This window comes from Myxine glutinosa, chromosome 1 (genome assembly GCF_964187855.1).
Source record: "Myxine glutinosa chromosome 1, kmMyxGlut1.1, whole genome shotgun sequence".
Taxonomy (NCBI): domain Eukaryota; kingdom Metazoa; phylum Chordata; class Myxini; order Myxiniformes; family Myxinidae; genus Myxine; species Myxine glutinosa.
The window spans coordinates 120,489,874-120,509,892 of NC_136261.1; the positions used below are offsets into that span (position 1 = coordinate 120,489,874).

General features: G+C 41.9%; 1 protein-coding gene across 1 annotated transcript in view; it reads right to left on the reverse strand.

Moving 5' to 3' along the window:
* LOC137427679 (transcriptional enhancer factor TEF-1) overlaps window positions 1-20,019 on the reverse strand; it is a gene marked incomplete in the record, with an annotated part of 364,907 nt that overhangs the window by 319,159 nt on the left and 25,729 nt on the right. Inside the window, 1 exon segment of the mRNA XM_078784851.1 lies at window positions 11,165-11,444. Coding sequence (XP_078640977.1) covers window positions 11,165-11,444 — 280 coding nt within the window.

Below are 20,019 nucleotides of genomic sequence, written 5' to 3' on the forward strand. Positions count from 1 at the left end.
TATGGTCTGGGCCTTTCTGGTAGTTTCTCTGTCTTTTCTCTTTCTTTCTTTCTCTCTCTCTCTCTGTGTCGCCCCCTGCCGGCTGTTGCGATTTGGGTGTGGCGTTATGGCGGCTGTGAGCAACTGCTCTGTGTTGTGGTGAGTCCTTTGTGTGTTTTTCTCCTCTCCTGCCCTACCACTGCCTCTCCTTTTCCATCCTGTGTGCTTTGGCATTTTGTTTTCACCCTTTCTGTACCTTTGTCTTTGAGAGAGAGAGAGGGAGAGCACACAGTCCGGTGTTGAGAGGTTCCTAAGCCGGCGGTCTGGTATGGCCGCCGGGGGGAGGTCTTTTCTCCACTTTGTGGCTGTGTTTAATGGCTTTAGGCTATAGCTGATCTGTTTGTTGGTGTTCGACAAACATTGGGTTTCCTTGGTTCTCATTTACGAACGTGTCTTTGGTCGAGTAAGAATGGTGGGTGAACATTTCCGCATTGATATTTACGAATCGCTAACTCGTAAACATGGGCTAGTTTGTGTTCCTCCCAACGAGGTGGAAATTAACGATGTGCTTTCCGCCATTGGAAACATCGTTGGTGCACACAGTATTCGTGCTGCCTCTCGTATGAATAAGAAATTCGTCGTATTTTTGTCCGAGGAGCACATGGTAGCGAGTGTAGTTGAACAAGGTTTGTTCATTGAACCGAACACGTTCCTCTCTGTGTTCGCTTTACAAGCCCCTACGGTAAAGATTGCCATCAGTAATATCCCGCCATTTATTAGAAATGAAGATTTACGTGAACAATTAAGCAAGTTCGGTAAGGTGGTATCGAGGATTTCGATGGTGCAGATGCGAAATGTTTGCGATCGATTCAAACATGTCATGTCCTTTAAGAGAGTGGTGTACATGATACTGCCTGCAAATGTAAAAACGCTCAATGTCGGGTTGAGTGTGAAAATCAACAGCTTTGAATACAAAATGTGTGCCTCCTCGGAGGCTATGACGCGTTTCGGGTGTGGGGCTTACGGGCATGTGAAGAGTGCCTGCCACAATGCGTTTACACTGCAGGAAAGCGGAGGATTGGTCAGGAGCGACTCCTCTTCACCACACACCGACGGGGAGGTGGATCGAGTGGTTAACCCACCCACCCCACCTACTGCGGTAAGCGAAGCGCCAGACCCGACCACCCCGACCGGGGGGGAAGTGATAGATTTAGAACGTGAGGTGACTAACCCCGCCCCTCCACCTAAGGTGGGAATGAAAGAGGTTGAACCCTCTCCCATTTCGTCCACTGTACACGACAGTGCGGACGATACCATGGAAGTATCGGTAGCGGACACCAGGAAAAAAGGTCAGAAGCGTTCAAGTGATGAATCCTGTGATTCCAAAGAAAAACCAAATAAGATTAAGATCGTGTCAGGCTCGCAGGACCTCCAGGGTGAGGCCTACACTGGAAACTCCTTGGCGGTAACGGAAATGGTACCGGAAGTGTGTGTTCATGAGGAAGATTCGCTTGCACCACTTGCCGAGATTGAGCATGACCCGGAAAATAGTCGATCATCTCAGGATGTGGTAAGTCCTTGTCCTGATAACCAAACTCACTCAGACGAGTTAGCAGCTGGATCTGCTAGTGAGGAAAAAATAGATAAAGGGGAAAGTCCTTGTGACTGTGAGGATAACGTTAACCCTTCCCTGACAGATAAAAATGAAAGGGATGATGAGGTGGGGGATATACTCATAGCCACAGGGGATATGGTAAATTTGGAAGGGTCTGCAAAGAGCGCGGAGGTCCTTGACCCTGTAGAATTGCTGTTTCCAAAACTAAGTGTTCAACAAATAGTAGGAAAAGATGCAGATCAAGATGAAGCACTTGATTCTGATGAAACCTCTTCTACTCCACTCTTTAGTGCTTTAAGTGCTCAAGAGAGTGAGGCGGGTGATGACAACACCATCACCATGGTTTCTCAAGAAAATGTTATTAAGTTCCTTGATGAAACGTTCAGGAAAAGAAATGTAAAAATCAAAGACTACTTTCCGAATCTGCATGATTTTATTTTGACTGCAAAGAACATGATTCGTGAACCCTATCAGGTTAACATGTCAGAACCTCAATTCCAGAGGCTAAGAAAATGTGTAACTCGAGCGGGTAAGGAACTTCATGAATAGTTAACAGAATGGAGATGAAAGTAGCATCCTTAAACATCTACGGTGATCACAGTTGTGTGCGTCGCCTCCAGGTGTTTCAAATTTTTCAGAATGAAAAAATTGATGTGCTGATGTTACAAGAGACGCATGCAAATCAGTCTTCTGAGGTTGAGTGGCGTAAAATCTTTAAAGGTTGTCACTTTTTCTCCAGTGCTTTCGTTGATGCCAAAAGGCTGGTGTGGCAGTAGTCTTACATCCTAGACTCCAGCCGTTGGAGATCAGATGTAGGGAAATTTGCAAGGGCCATTTACTATCTGTGGAGTTTGTCAGTGGTAATCAAAGGATTTGCACGACTAATGTATACTGCCCTCGTGCTAACTCTGCAAGAAATGCTTTTCTTCACAAGTTAGCGGATTTTTTAAGCACTATTGACCTGTCCATGTTGGTTTGTCTGGGGGGAGACTACAACTGTACCCTCAACCCACAACTTGATAGAAACACTCCTGAGCCTCATCCACCGAGTGCAAGGTCTTTGGCACAGCTCATTAAAAAAAATTCAACTTGTGGATGTGTGGCGGGCACAGAACCCTAACATCCGGCAGTACACGTGGGTTTGTGCCGCAAGAAATCTTTTGACAATGGCTCGTTTGGATAGAATTTATGTTAACCATGATAAGGTAAACGTTGTGAAGAATTCTTATATAAGGCCATCTGGTTTTTCTGATCATCACATGGTCGTTGTTGTATGTGGCTTCCCTCATCACGTTTGTAGAAGTGCATATTGGACTTTCAATATCAAACTTTTACAAAGTGAGCACACACACACACAAACACACTCTGTCTCTGTCTCTGTGTCTCTCTTGTCCCTCTCTCGATCTCTCGATTTAGCTCTTCCATAACTTCTATCCTGTTCTGTCACTTTCCATTTATATTTGATTGTTGGCTCCCCAAACCCATAACCCATCAAAAATGGACAAGGTATGTTCTAGTCACAGGTGGATAAGGTAACTTGCATTACATCACACAACTTAAAAATATATAGTTTGTTACCAGTTTTTAAAGAAGACAAAATAATCAAAATGGAAGAGGAACCATGACAAATGGTACACAACAACAATGAGATAAACTGTAGCTATTTAACCTTGAATGCCTACAGCATTCCAGCCACCACCTTCTCATCCATATTTGAAGGTCATAAAAAGTGAATGTTGACTTCCAGTAAGGTTACTTCGAAACTTGACCATCCTACCATGTTGTAGTAAGTTTTCATCACCAAAGCTGTGCAAGTATTTATTTGCCATAGTTCACAACAAGCCTTCACTGTTTTGCACCGGGACGAGTGGTGGTAAGTTTCTACTACAGGCCAACCAGCTGACCAAGTAACCCAAATCGTCGTTGCAAAACCTGCCAGCTAAGTATATCCCCTGAGGTTGAGCCACGCAGCGTACCATGCACTCTACGAAGCTGTCAACGCATTGCCACAAACATGGCTTTGCCATGTCCTCGCCTGCCAAGGTCAGACGAGTGGTGACTCAGAAGAGTGTGCAAATACAGTGCATTCAGAAAGTATTCAGACCCCTTCTCTTTTTTCACATTTTGTTATGTTGTAGCCTTATGCTGAAATCGTTTAAATTCATTTTTCCCTCATCAATCTACACTCAATACCCCATAATGACAACGAAAAAACAGGATTTTAGAAAGTTTTGCAAATTTATTAAAAAGACCATTGCCAATACCCTTTGCTATGACACTTGAAATTTAGGTCAGGTGGCTCCAAATTTCTCTTCATCATCTTTGAGATGTTTCTTCACCTTGATGGGAGTCCACCTGTGGTAAATTCAATTGATTTGACATGATTTGGAAAGGCACACACCTATCTATATAAGGTCTCACAGCTGACAATGCATATCAGAGCAAAAACCAAGCCATGAGGTCGAAGGAACTGCCTGCAGAGCACAGAAACAGGATTGTATCGAGGCACAGATCTGGGGAAGCCTACAAAAAAATTTCTGCTGCATTGAAGGTTTCCAAGAGCACAGTGGCCTCCATAATTCTGAAATGGAAGAAATTTGGAACAACCGGGACTCTTCCTAGAGCTGGCCGCCCGGCCAAACTGAGCAATCGGGGGAGAAGGGCCTTGGTAAGAGAGGTGACTAAGAACCAGATGGTCACTCTGGCTGAGCTCCAGAGATCCTGTGTGGAGATGGGAGAAACTTCCAGAAGGACAATCATCACTGCAACAATCAATCACTCCAGAAGGACAATCATCACTTTATGGCAGAGTGGCCAGACGGAAGCCTCTCCTCAGTGAAAGACACATGAAAGCCCGCTTGGAGTTTGCAAAAAAGCACCTAAAGGACTCTCAGACTGTGAGAAACATTATTCTGTGGTCTGATGAAACCAAGATTGAACTGTTTGGCTTCCGTCTACATATATATATATATATATATATATATATATATATATATATATATATATATATATATATATATATATATATATATATATATATACAGTGAAACCTTGACTTACGAGTTTAATTCGTTCTGTGACCGAGCTCGTAACTCAATTTGCTCGTTTCTCAAATTAAATTTCCCCATTAAAATGCATTGAAATGCTATTAATCCGTTCCAGCCCGCCAAAAACCACACCAATTTTTTTTGTTACGTGTTTTTAAATAAGAAAAATGTACTTTATAAATAACAAATAATGTATAAACAAGCACGACCTCGTATATACTGTACGTAATAACTAATAAGCGGCGTTACGACCGCTGCTTGTAAACAAGGAGGAAACGGACAACGCGGTAATTTGTAAGAGTCTTTATTCAAGAGCTCACTGTAACACTGGCGCGCTCTGGGCTGCGCGCCCGGTGTATATCCTGAGGCCACGCCTACCCCTCGGCGTGGCCCCCGCCCACTTGGTGCGCGGAATGATGTCACCACGCCAGTGAGCTTCCGTGTCCGCCACAATGTAAAGAAATAAACTGGTTTTATTAAGTGTATTTACCTTGAAGATCAGACGAAGATGCTGGCGGAGGTGGAGGAGATAACTTTTGCCTTTTTCGCCACACTTTCCTCGCTTTCACTTGCAGGGCGTTTCAATAAAAACCTGTCCAACGAGGTTTGTTTCTTCCTCCCTTTCAAAATGTTTCGATCGTACTGCTACGATCGTACTGCCTCGCCAAGTCGACAACACGCACACTTCGCTCATGTTTTTCGACGATTGCGTGTTTTATATCCAAGCACATCATCCTCTTCTTCTTCTCAGTACTGCCCTTGGCACTCAATTTCTTAGGACCCATGGTTAAAACTAAGAAATTTTCCAAAATAACCAAAATGCGAAAACAAAGCAGCAGCGATATACGGCAGAGATGCTTGCACGGCAAGATAACCACGTGACCGGAATCCACCTGGTGGCGGGTGGCGTAAGCTCGTAACTCAGATCTCGGCTCGCATCTCAAAGCAATAAACCGCCCGAGCGACGGCTCGTATCTCGGAAAACTCGTAAGTTGGTGCACTCGTAAGTCAAGGTTTCACTGTATATATATATATATATATATATATATATATATATATATATATATATATATATATATATATATACATATGTATATGAATAAAGTTTCTTTCCACAAACAGTGGGGGTTTGAGGTTCAGTGTATGGCAAAATGTCTCAAAGCCATTAAAAAAAAAAAAAAGTATGGAAGAGAGATTGAGAGAAGTAAACTACCAGATAAATTTAAGTTGTGGTGTTACCAGCATTAGTTATTCCCAAGGCTTGTGCAGCAACTTATGATGTATGAGGTTGCATTGAGCAGAGTTAAATAATCAAGAGGTGAATAATACTTGGTTGGAAGAAATTACTTCCTCCTTCAAAACAGGAGCCATGTATGGTCGAGGTTCAAGCCGTCATCAGACCACAGAATTGGTTTCATCAGACCACAGAATCTTGTTTCTCACAGTCTGAGAGTCCTTTAGGTGCTTTTTTGCAAACTCCAAGCGGGCTTTCATGTGTCTTTCACTGAGGAGAGGCTTCCGTCTGGCCACTCTGCCATAGAACCCAGATCGGTGGAGTGTTGCAGTGATGGTTGTCCTTATGGAAGTTTCTCCCATCTCCACACAGGATCTGTGGAGCTCAGTCAGAGTGACCATCGGGTTCTTGGTCATCTCTCTTACCAAGGCCCTTCTCCCCCGATTGCTCAGTTTGGCTTGGCGGTCAGCTATCCGAAGAGTCCTGGTTGTTCCAAACTTCTTCCATTTAAGAATTATGGAGGCCACTGTGCTCTTGGGATCCTTCAATGCAGCAGAATTTTTTTTGTAGGCGTCGCCAGATCTGTGCCTCGACACAATCCTATCTCTGAGCTCTTCAATTCCTTCAACAGTTCAATTCCTTCAATTCCTTCAACAACAGAAGGCAGTTCCTTCAACCTCCTGGCTTGGTTTTTGCTCTGATATGCATTGTCAGCTGTGAGACTTTATATAGACAGGTGTGTGCCTTTCCAAATCATGTCAAATCAATTTAATTTACCACAGGTGGACTCCAATCAAGGTGTAGAAACATCTCAAACATGATCAAGAGAAATGGGAGGCCAATGAGCTAAATTTCAAGTGTCATAGCAAATACTTGTCAATGGTCTGAATGTCAAAAGGGTCTGAATACTTGTCAATGTGATATTTCATTTTTTTATTTTTAATAAATTTGCAAAACTTTCTAAAATCCTGTTTTCTCTTTGTCATTATGGGGCATTGAGTGTAGATTGATGAGGGAAAAAATGAATTTCAACGATTTCAGCATAAGGCTGCAACATAACAAAATGTGAAAAAAGTGAAGGGGTCTGAATACTTTCTGAATGCACTGTAGGTCCAATCATAAGGTATCACGTGAGTCATTTGAGGGTGAGACAGGTTATCAAGGTCAAAACAGCTAATGGCAAGCATGGACTGCGTCAACCTTGATGACATGTGTTGCCTTTCAGATGTTAGGAACGACATGCAGAGAACAATCCAGTTTATGCGAAAAACTGGGGTTATGGCAACTGTCTAGCCAAAATAAGTCATGGAAGCTGTGTCATGGAAGGTCACTTTGTTAAGCAGTGCCACCGATGCAGCTGTGGAGTAAAAGCACAACGATCCACTAAACATAAAACTGTTGCTCTTGTGCAAAGCATGAAAAAAAAAATGAGAGAAGATAATGTTAAATATTTTGCACATGATGATAATTGAAACAAAACAAAAACTCTATATATTCACACTCAATAAATCCCTTTAGCGAAACAACAGGTTGTCAATTGTTTGGTATCTGAGCACTGAGCTCAAGGATTTCAGAACCCGGATTGAAATCTGATTTTCAAAGTTGATTTGTTCAATCCACCAGTCTTTGCAATATATTACTGAAAAGAAACGTGTGCGTCTGTGTGTGTATCTGTTACGCTTCATTCTAAAGGGTTCCTGTTGTCATAGAATAATAAAAATGGCATCGCTGGAATGAAAATAATCCATTTACTTGGAACAAAAAATTGTCTCCGTTTAATCATAAAAGCCAGTCAAGAAGAAGCGGGAATGAGACTTTAATGCAATGGTTCAAAGGTAACATTTATAATGTTACGACAGCAGGAACCCTCTAATGTTTAAAGCGTGACAAACATGGAAGGAGCACACAAAAGCATATATAGTGCCTTCAGAAAGTATTCACACACCTTGATATTTTTCACATTTTTGGTTACAGCCTGAATTAAAAATGGATGAAATTGAGATTTTCTTTGTCACTTATCTAAACAAAATACCCCATGATGTCAAAGTGGAATTGTTTTTTTAGAAATTTTTGCAAAATATTTAAAAATGAAAAGGTGAAAATGTCGAGTCAATAACTATTAATCCTTTTACTATGACACTCCAAATTGGGCTCAGGTGTATCTAATTTAATTTGATCATCCTTGAGATTTCTCTACAACATGGAGTTTGAATGGAGTTTACCTGTGATCAATTCAATTGATTGGACATGATTTAGAAAAGAAACACACCTTTCTATATAAGGTCCCACAGTTCATAGTGCATGTCAGAGCAGAAACTCCACCATGAAATCCAAGGAACTGTCCGTAGAACTTCAAGATATAATTGTGAGGAGACAAAGATACGGGGAAGGGTATGAAACAATTTCTAGAATGTTAAAAGTTCCCAAGAGCAAAGTGAGCTCCATCATTAGGAAATGGAAAGAATATGGAACTACCCAGACTCCTCCTAAAGCTGTCTGTCTGACCATACTGACCAACTGGGCATGAAGGACCTTGGACAGGAAGGTGAACAAGAACCCAATGCCACTCTGCTAAACTACAGAGTTCCTTGGCTGAGATGGGGGAACCTGCCGGAAGGACAACAATCTCTGCAGCAGTTCACAAATCTAGGCTTTATGGGAGAGTGGCCAGATGGAAGCCACCCCTGAGAAAAATGCATATGACAGCACGCCTGGAGTTTGCAAAAAAGCACGTGAAAGACTGAGAGCATAAGACAAAAGATTCTGTGGTCTGATGAGACTAAAATTGAACTATTTGGCCTGAATGCAAAGCGCTACGTCTCGCAGAAGCCGATCACAACTCATCACCCATCTAAGACCATCCCTACCGTGAAGCATGGTGGTGGCAGCTATGGGGATGCTATTCAGCAGCAGAGACTGCGAGACTTGAAAGGATAGAGGGAACAATAAATGGAGACAAATACAGGCAAATCCTTGAGGACAACCAGCTTCAAAGTGCAAAAGACCTTAGACTGCAGTGAAGATTTACATTCCAACAGGACAATGACCCCAAGTATACAGCCAAAGCAACACTGGAATGGCTTCAGAACAAGAATGTGAAATTCCTTGAGTGGCCTAGCCAATACCCTGAATCCCAATTATAAACTGTTGAAAGACTTGAAGAATGAAGATTGCTGTTCACTGACGCTCCCCATTCAACTTGACAGAGCTTGAGCAAATCTTCCAGGAAGAATGTAGGAAACTCTCCACATCCAGATGTGCAAAGCTGATACAGACATACCCAAGAAGACTCAAAGTTGTAATCACTGCCAAAGGCGCTTCTATGATGTGTTGACTCCAGGGGTTGAATACTTATGTAAATTAGATATTTCTATATTTCATTTTTAGTTACTTTGTAAAAAAAAAAAAAAAGTCAGAAAAATTACACTTTGACATTATAGGGTATTTATCATGTGTATATCAGTGACAAAATATCGCAATTTAACTATTTTTCAATTCAGGCTGTAACACAACAAAATGTGAAAAAGTCAAGGGGTGTGAATACTTTCTGAAGGCACTGTTTAGCAATATTTTCAAAGCAATAAAAAATATTATAGTACATAGAAAGAGCACACAAACAACAACTACATCCACCATGACACCAACAATTACGTGGAACAAAAGATCCTTTTTTCGTGTGTTTCATTTCATTTTACATCCTCATTGATATTGAAGCTCACAGATAGATATGCAATGTGTTTTCGAAGTACAACTTGTTAACTCTCGATTGAAACTGTTTGTGGAGCGACGAGTAGGCACGTCTAGTTTAAATAAAAGTTCAGTGATGTACATCTGCTGCTGTATTTTTGGCCCACATGTGATTTATGTAAAAGTTCTCTATTAGTACTAACTTTGACACTAATAGAAATTTTATTGTGGACCATGGGCGGGTGTTGGGCTAGCGGTTAGGGTGCCGGCTTAGGATCCTAGGATCCTGGGTTCGAATCCCGGTCGATCGCTGAATTAACGCCAGGGGGGTTGACTCAGCCTGTCATCCTTCCGAGGTCGAGCAAATTGAGTACCAGTTCACTGGTAATTCCCTGCTTGTCGTTAAAGGCGGCAAAAAGGGTTGGCGTCAGGAAGGGCATCCGGCCGTAAAACATTGCTTCAAAAAGGGGACCGAAAAACAACAACAACCACGGTCCCCGAAAAAGGCCAACCCCCGCCTTGCGGGGAAAAATGGCCTCTAAAGGTGGTTATATTTTTTTATAAGCACCAAAAAGCAGCATCATCATGGGCATCAAAAAGCTACATATAACATAGAGAACATTATAGAACAAACTGTTTCAAATGGAGCACCTCACCACCATTGGAGCATTTAAATTGCATCAGATGTGACAATAAATGTGAATTGTTGCTCCCAGGTTGCCAGCTCGATGACAGAAGATGCCATTTGCATTTTTCCCTCCCCAAACCCTACCCTGTTTAGAATCACGTGCAAGCACGGGCAACTTTCTAGTATATACAATGAAAGAAATGCATGTCATACGTCAACAGTCTTTTCACCAAAAGTGGTGCCTTATTATGTTGCATTTGTAATACCAATATGGATTACATCATTCCAAATTTATGGCAGTCGACAGAGAGACTGCATGAATCTGCTGAAACCTTGCATCTCAAATCATTTTGACTTCAAGATACACTTTAAGGCCAAGGTCATTCCATAGGACATTTGAATGGTCGAAACACACAATACCTGCATTTTGTGGATGGCACAAAAGTAAATCGGACAACAATGAATGAGTAAAATTCAGAAAGATTTTATGTGAGGAACAAAATGAAAGACTACATAGTGGTGAAGCTACCGAACTCATCAGCATATTAATCAAGTAGATACCAGCAATGTTATGAAGACAGAGGAAGTTTCTAAATTATATCGGGAATGCACTGGTCGAAATCTTGTGCAGATAAGCTTGGTAGAATTCGAATTGTATTTTTTCATAATTTAGATGGTTAAACCAGTATATTTTTCCGAAATCATTTAGATTTTTATTGATTACATTTTCAGGATCACGCAATTATTACAGTGCGTAATTCCTTTGGTATTATTAACCACCCACAAAAAAACATAACTGCGTTTGCTCTTTCTCAAATTCTCATCTTGAACCCCACACACGCACTGTACACTGAATGCTCCACCATGGAGCGGGCTGTTTTTGCAGAGATGTAAACACAGGACCTGCCTCATTGCGTTTTTTTGGGTTTTTTTCACCTTTTGTCATGTCTGGAGTATGCGGTGAGGTCACTTACCATACATCTTTCCTTCATCAGAAAGAATGATCTTGCGACGGCCGCAGGGCGGGTATATGGCGAGAGCCTCCTGGAAGCTCTGCTCAATGTCTGCACTCCATACACCCTCGGCATCATCCAGGGGCTTATCACTTCCATCGACACAGTCTTCGTCATCACTGGAAGCGCCACCGGAGCCCGGCACTGGGTGGGGATGCCCGCTGGCACCCCCAGGCCACTCATGAGACGCAATGGTGCTGGTCGGCGAAGCCTTGAGCCCTCTAGGCTCCAGCCTAGAGCCCTGTAAATAAAAGACACACCATTAGGTTTTCCAATGATTCCAGGAAAATAAGTTCCAGCTATACATTTTTTCGATGTTGGAAGATGCTACAAAAGAACATCATTGCTACAAAAGAACAGATGATTGAAAGGTGACCAGACGGTTTGTATGGTCAATGTTGAATAAGACAGAGGACTCTCAGAAGTCCAGTTTGAAGTTAATGGCTTTGAATTTGAATATTTACTGCAACGATGGAAATTTTCTATTTTCTGAAGAAGACTGTCCAAAGGTACAAAATACCTGTATCATGTTTTTTTCAGCATTGTAATGACAATAGTATAAGGATGAAGGTGCTGTTTGCATTCGCCCATTGATATCCCAATCTGAGCACACAGCTCATGCTACAAATCCCATATGCTGTGTAAATTTGTTCATTATCAGCTAATTTACTTGTACTTGGTGTAAAGTATACAGCACTGATGTTTCCTCATTTCCTTGTCCTATATGTGATACAATAGGTGAGCAAACTTCTCCATAAGCACAAGACCAAGACACAAAAAAGACCTGAAAGAATTTTAAAAATAACACTCTGCCTGTACTGTCAACTCAACAACTTTGAGAAATGCTGGGTAAGTTGAAGTTACCTTCACAATTGTCAAGAATGCAGGCATGAAGAGAATGGTGGATTATTGAGAAGCTGATTAACATAGCTGTGAATCCATGGTACAAGTTATAGATTTGGATGACACTCCTCGCTCTCACAGATGAAGCAAAAAAAAAGTCTTGTTCTTTCCTTGTTTGCTGTATGTGGCTGCTGTTTTGATCATTGCTAAAAAGTGTGGCTGTGCAGTTGATGCAGTGTTCCATGTAGGTGAATGAAATAATTTCTGAGAATTTGATCAGCATTAGGATTGTACGCCTACTCTTAGTCAAAAGACACCGTAGGATCCTTAACATCCACCAACTAATACTACCTGACAGAGCCCCAGCTTAACTTCGATTCGAGGGATGTCACATTTCTGATACAACTCCCTTCCTTTGAATCACCATTCCAACACTTTAAAATTGGGTTACATACCTCAAAGGTAATTGTGATACCTTTGTGCATGCACCATCTGCCTGTAACACAGATAAATCAGATGGACACTTAAATATCATTAAAACACACAGCATGAGGAATTGTCAGTGTCTAGGAGCCTGGTGTTGGTCTAGCGGCTAGGGTGCCAGCTTAGGATCCTAGGATCCTGGGTTCGAATCCCGGTCTGATCGCTGAATTAACGCCAGGGGGGTTGACTCAGCCTGTCATCCTTCCGAGGTCGGCAAATTGAGTACCAGTTCACTGCTGGTAATTCCCTGTTTGTCGTAAAAAGGCGACAAAAAGGGTGGGCGGCAGGAAGGGCATCCGGCTGTAAAACATTGCTTCAAAAAGGGGACCCAAAAAACAACAACAACCACGGTCCCCGAAAAAGGCCAACCCCTGCTTGCGGGGAAAAATGGCCTCTAAAGGTGGTTTTTTTTAAAGTTTTTTTTTTAGGTTAAACAGAGTTTTAAAATTACAGAAGAGAAACCAGGAAAAACGGCTGCAATCTATCATACTCAATGATAAATCAAGCACAATATATTGTTTTTACCCTCGCCTGAGGAGAGGGTATTGCATTTGAGTCCGTTTGTCTGTTTTTGTCTGTTTGTTTATTTGTCCGCATAGAATAAATATGATTTTCTCTGCAACCGTTGGTCCGATTGACAGAAAATTTTCACCATAGGTGCAACTCCACCTGTAGAATTTTTTAATGATAATTATGATGTCATCCGTCACGTGGTTCGGACGCCATCTTGGAAAAACCGAAAAACTTTGCACCTCTATATCTACGAAAGCGCTGAATATAAAAAATTGAGACATGGCTCATTGTAAAGAACTCTCCATGGGGAATAAAATGTTAATGATGATGTCATAGGTGCCTCCATTATGACGTCATAATTCGACAAGTACAAAACTTCATCCGATCAAGATAAAAAAATTTGAGCATAATCTAGGAATAAATTAGTTTAGAAAACAAATAATGATGACATCATCGGTCACGTGGTTCGGCCGCCATATTTGTTTTAACAAAAAAGCCTTAAAACCACTGAAAATACATGCTGGTGAGGGTTTGCAATCTCTGATTGCTCTTTCTTGTTTTTGTATGCAGAATCAAGTCTTGTAGAAGAGCTAGAACACAGAACGATCAGGGTACAACATAACAAAAAGAACAGCAAAAAGGGAAGGGGGAAATACCACCAGGTGGGCCGAGGGACAAAATAAATGGAGATGGACAACAAGGGATGCGGGTAAGGGTGAGTGAAGAATGTAGAATATGGATTTGATAGATAGAGAGAAAAAAATTGGGGTGGGGGTGATTTAATGGGTATAGAAAGAACAAGGTTTTGGATGGGGGATGATCTGAGATGGTGATGCAGCTGTCATGAAGACCTGGAGGGAAGAATGAGATCGAAGAGAAAGTGAAAGTTGGTTCACCAGGTGAGAAAAAATAGGAACTAGTAGGGCACTCGGTAGAGCACCTACCTCCACCAGGCTGAAGAGTTTATGTTTTGCATCCCACTGATAGGCCTGATCTAGATCAAGACCTGAAGCAAAATCGAATTGGCTTCTTCATGTCACCTAACCAAGTTATCCATCTAGTTTCATAATTCATCCACAACATTTTGAGATATGTGATATATATCGTTTTTGGCCCTAACTCTTAATGGTGAAGAATCACTTTAAATATTCTAAGATCTAGATCTGGAACCGAATCTTCACCAAAATCGAATCAATTCATCCTTGTCACACATCCAAAGCTGTCCACCAAAATTTCGTCTGAAACCATCAACTTGAGATATCCTGCTCACAGACAAACAGACAGACAAAAAGACATACAGGGGTGAAAACATAACCTCCATCGACAGTAGGTGCCAGAGGTAACAAATGAGTGGAGGTAAGCAGTTGACTTGACAAGATAATTTGTTTTGCAGTTGTGAAAAGTAATGAAATATGGTAATTTTTGCATCCTTCTCACCATGTGGTCTACCAGGTACAGATCAGAACCAACTTGAGATCTAATGAACTCAAACGTGGCATCGGTTATTTTTCTTGGTTTTTTTGGATACATAATCGAGACTCGTGGAATAATACATTGAACGGATCAGGATGCAACATGACAAAAGGAACAGAGGGGGTAAACACCGACAGCAGAGATGAAGGCCAACATATAATAGAAGCAGACTTGGACAAGGAATGGGTGGCAGGAGAGCATACATGGGGTGAACAAGATGGATAGTGAAAGAAACTCTGAGGAGGGAAAACTGTTCATTTGGAAGAAGGAGGCATTGGGGTGGGTTTTGGGGGGGAAGGGAGGAAGGTTAATGAGGGTAGAAAACATCATGGGTTTGGATTGGGGACGATCTGAGATAGTGGTGAATAGCTGTCATCAAGACCTGGACTGAAGAATGAGATAGAAGAGAATGTGGAAGTTGGTTCCACAGGTGGGAAAAAAATTGAACAGAGTGGAGGTGAGCAGTGGATCCTGGATTTAGGTAGTTTCAGCAGAAGGGGGTTTATGGTGGACAATATGTGTCCTGCAGAAACCTTGGGGGAAAGCATGGAAAAAAAAAACAGAGCATGGAAGGATCAGAGGGTGCAAGACCAGAAAGGATAGAAGATAGGGAGTCCATCGACCTGTCTGCGTTGGCAAAGTGATAGGCCCATAGACTCAGCTTCAGGCTGAGCAAGATGTGAGGCAGGAAACCCAGCCCAGAGTGGAGAGCAGTACTCCATGAAGATGAGGATAAAAGCATTGTAGGTGGATAAGAGATTAGGTGTGCCAAGGAAGGATTTTCTACGACGAAGGGTGTCCAGACGGCGACTGGTTTTTGAGGCCAACTTTGAGATGTGCTTTGCTCAAGAAAGATCATGGCTAATTCAACGGTCATGCATGAAATCTCAAACATCCTGTAATCCCATCTACTTTCCCTATTGCTATTTAAGCCACAAAATACCCATTTCCTTCCGAAGCAGCCTGAAAAGGTGGGAGGCCTTAGGGTGGCGTGGATAGTGAGGTATGTGGGGCAAATATATTTTGGACCGTGGCTAATAATCTACTCTGTCTGCAGCAGGGGTCAGTAAACCACTTGCGCATGTCCAGGCAAAAATAATGTCATCTTCCTCTCCCCTCTTCCCCTGTGGTTGGCTGGAGGGTTGTGCCCATGACCTGACCATGGGTACTACCAACACACATGCAAAATTTGGTGGAGATCGACCAAGCCCTGTTTTTTTCTATGATTTTCAGACATACACACGTACACATATGCATAATTTGCCTTATTTAATGTAGTTAGATTTCAAAAACATAAAGGTAAAAATGCATGAGTAAGAAAGGTGATATTACTGAACTGAGTAATGCCTGTGATTAGACTACAATCAATCTCGTATATTACTTTTCAGGTTTTTCCATCATAACATTACCACAGTGAAGGTGCTGTGTCATCTGTATATAATCCGTATATAATAAAGCAAGTGTTTGGACATGTATATGTTGGAACCCATCTGTGGATCGGTCCCATCGGCCGATGGGTCTGACGCGTTTGGCGACCCATCTGTGGATGCACGAGAAATGACAATGCAGACCCATCGGCCGATGGGACCGATCCACAGATGGGTTCCAACATATATATGTCTACTCTATGCCCATTTGTTGGACAGCTGGCCTGAGGCCACCCACAAATGTAACCTGAAATAAAACATGCGTCCGATATTTTGAAAGCTTAAGCCTAATATCATACATAAGCCTAAGACATCGTCGGAAGTGTCATATTCCCAAAAGCCATGCTCTATCTATAAGTTTTCCGTTCAGTGTAAAACAACCTTTATGTTCCAAAGTTTGGAGCTCATAGGTGTCGTGGGCCTTGTGAAGGTGTAAAGGCCTCAGTGTTCAGACCTTAGGCTTTAGGTCTCTGGTGTCAGCCTAGGGCCAGTGCAATTGGAATTTTCGAGCTACATAACCACGATGTATTATATATTATATGCACAAATCAGTGGGTATGTTTTTGCTTCATAGACGTAACCCGAGTTATTACCCTCGCCAGACAAGAGGGTATTGCATTTGAGTCCGTTTGTTTGTCTGTCTGTCTGTTTGTTTGCTTGTCCGCACAGAATAAATATAATTTTCTCTGCAACCGTTGGTCCGATTGACAGGAAATTTTCACCATAGGTGCACCTCCACCTGTATAAATTTTTTAATGATTATTATGACGTCATAGGGCACGTGGTTCGGCCGCCATCTTGGAAAAACCGAAAAACTTTGCTCCTCTATATCTCCGAAAGCGCTGAATAGAAAAAAATTGAGACATGGCTCATTGTAAAGAACTCTCCATGGGGAATAAAATGTTAATGATGATTTCATAGGTGCCTCCATTATAACATCATAATTCTACAAGTACAAAACGTCACCCGATCAAGCTGAAATTTCTTGAGCATAATCTAGGGATAAATTGGTGGAGAAAAAAAATAATGATGACGTCATCGGTCACGTGGTTCGGTCGCCATATTTGTTTTAACACAAAAGCCTTAAAAACCACTGAAAACACATCCTGGCGAAGGTTTTCAATCTGATTGCCCTTTCTAGTTTTTACTTGCAGGAGCAATTGAGGCAGTGGCATGGTGCCGACACACTGCACAAATAAAGGGGCATCCTTACATTGATCTCAGCGCACATCTCAGCGCACATTGTACATTGAATTGAGTTCACTCCGACACCTTTCCTGCACATAGCACATGGCCACTTCCCAGTTCTTGTAACGACAAAAATTACAAAGTGCTTTTTCCAAGACTGTGCGTTTTTCTTTTTCCAAGAAAATTGCACACCCTAGTTGGTTTGAGAAGGTTACTCCGGCCCAGAGGGCGGGAGTGCACGCCAGGAGTGCACATAATAAAGTCAGAAGAACGTGTTTCATGCTTGGAACAAGATAACCCGTTGGACGGGTACGCTGCTAGTCTAAATAATACTGCAGTTGGACAATTTATCAGGGTATGGTTGGTATAAGTTCAGTCTCTCGAGTTAATTATGTTGTTACACCACATGTGAAGTAAAAAGCGGGATAAACAATAGGTTAATGTCCGTCGCCCGTCCGTCTCTCTGCCTACAAACGTCAATTTATGATGGAGCAACTTAATTTATCAGTTTATGATAGAACAAATTTATTTAATGGAACATTTTATGAGGAACACCTTAATTTAAATTGAATGGTATATTTTGAGCATGAATCGGAACATGAATCGCAAAACAAATGTGCCGTTTTACAGTACAATACACTGTCTCTGAATTTATCCCAATCGCACATGAGCATAAAGTGGTAAAGCATGTGGTGAGGTGGAAAGAACTGGGAAGTGGCCATGTGCTGTGTGCAGGAAGTGTGTCGGAGTGACCTCCATTCAATGTACAATGTGCGCTGAGTAGGTTCATAAAAAATGTAGTGGTCTGAGAGGATCATTAACCAGTGTGGCAGCTACATTCAAATGTAAGGTGTGCACAGAGGGAGCTGCAGATGGAGGAAATGTTGAGTTGGATCTTGGAGACGGCGTGAAGCCGGAAGGTGTGAAAACATTTTGCTACCTCGGAGACATGCTGAATGGGGAAGGTGGATCAGACTCGGCAACGGTTGCTGGAGTGAGATGTGCATGGAAGAAGTTTCGGGAACTGAGTGGCGTGCTGACGAGGAGGGGAGTGTCATTGAAGCTGAAGGGAAAGGTGTATGCTGCATGTGTGAGAAGTGTTATGATTTGTGGGAGCGAGACATGGGTAATGAACGTAGAGCAGCAACGAAGGCTGGAAAGGGTGGAAATGCGAATAGTTCGGTGGATGTGCAGAGTATCGTTGAGGGAGAGGAAGACAAATGATGAATTGCGAAAGATGATGGGAATAGAGCCTGTGATGGATGCTGTGAAGAGAAACAGGTTGAGATGGTTTGGTCATGTGTTGAGAAAGGATGAAAGTGACTGGTTGAGAAGAGTGATGAAAATGAATGTAGAAGGAAGTCGAGGATGGGGAAGACCAACAAAGACTTGGCTAAAGGTGGTGGAAGAAGAAATGCGGGTAATGGGGTTAACAAGGGAAGATGCCGAAAATAGAACAAAATGGAGAAGATTGTCATGGGGCCCGCAAGGTTAACCCCCGCTCTAGCAGGGAAAATGGCCTTAAAATGCCTGTTGTTTGTTGTTGTTGCACATGAGCATAAAGAAGTGAGATTTAAAAAATTTTGCTCCGTCTGTCTGCCTGGCAGTCAAACAAAATTTTGATTGATTGTTCACCATTGAGAGATCCAAAAACGATATACAGCACGATATTTCAAATACTTGTGGATGGATTATGACAAAACTTGGTGGATTAGTTGTGTACGTGACAAGAGCAAGCCGATTCGATTTTGGTTCAGGTCCTATCAGCGGGATACAAAATGTAAACTGTGCAGCCTGTCAGAGACAGGCGCTCTATCGAGTGCCCTTGTTGTTCCTCTTGAATCAAGCCCCATGAGTTTGGTTACTTCACAAAGACAAGATTCCTCATTGCAACCAAAGGTATACATTAACATTCAAATTTACACTTTTGCTCGAGACTATTATTCTGATTTCTGACAATGGCTTGAAGAAAGAAAAAGCCCTGATAAAAAAGCAACAAAAGCTTTGAGCCGTGTTGTGTTTTTACATACGTTCAAAAGTGTTCATATTACAATTGAAGAGGACCAGCAAATTGATTTTTCCACTCTATAAACAAACGTGATATCAGTGGAAATCAAAGTTAAATTGTTAGGCAAAAGAAGAAAAAGAAAAAAGCAGGGCTTTGAAATGAGTGTGCAAATTGACCAAGTCTACAAATGGCCACAGACAAGTATACACTAGCAAAAATGGCTTTATTAACATTGTACAAGTATTGTAATTGATCAAATCAAATAATTCAGTTCTCGCTGTGGGATACTGTGACATTCTTCAATGAGGGACACTTCCAGTTAATCAAGAGACTGTACCCTCCAGTTGTGAAATTGTGCTGCCCATTGCATGCAAAGCTGTCTGGGGCACTGTGATGGAGTATATGGCAATGTGGAGAAGTGATTTTCTGGACCTCGTACTACTAGCATGAATCCTTTTTCAAACTGTACGTGTCAAAATCTGGTGGTAAATTGCTCTTTACGGGGAATTCTGAAGGGATTGTGCTATTAAAACAGGTTCCTTCTGTCAAGCATAACAAGATATGAGGTGCAGTCAAGAACAAGTGGCCCAATGTGAAGGGTAATATAACACCCCACCTCTTCTGGTTTGGCTGTAAATTTTGGTAGTGAAGGTTGTTTGGGCCCCTAACACTCCTGTGGAAATTTCAGCCCAATTGAGCCATGTGGATCAGAGATATGTAATCAACATCATTTGCGACCACAATGTGGACCCTTCAATCTTTGGAACTGTATAGAATGGCACCTACTGATCCCCCCTCCACCATAAAAAAACATATATTAATGGGAATATAGGTACCTTGGGCAATCCAAAATTACCATGTTTATGGAAGCACAACAGTAA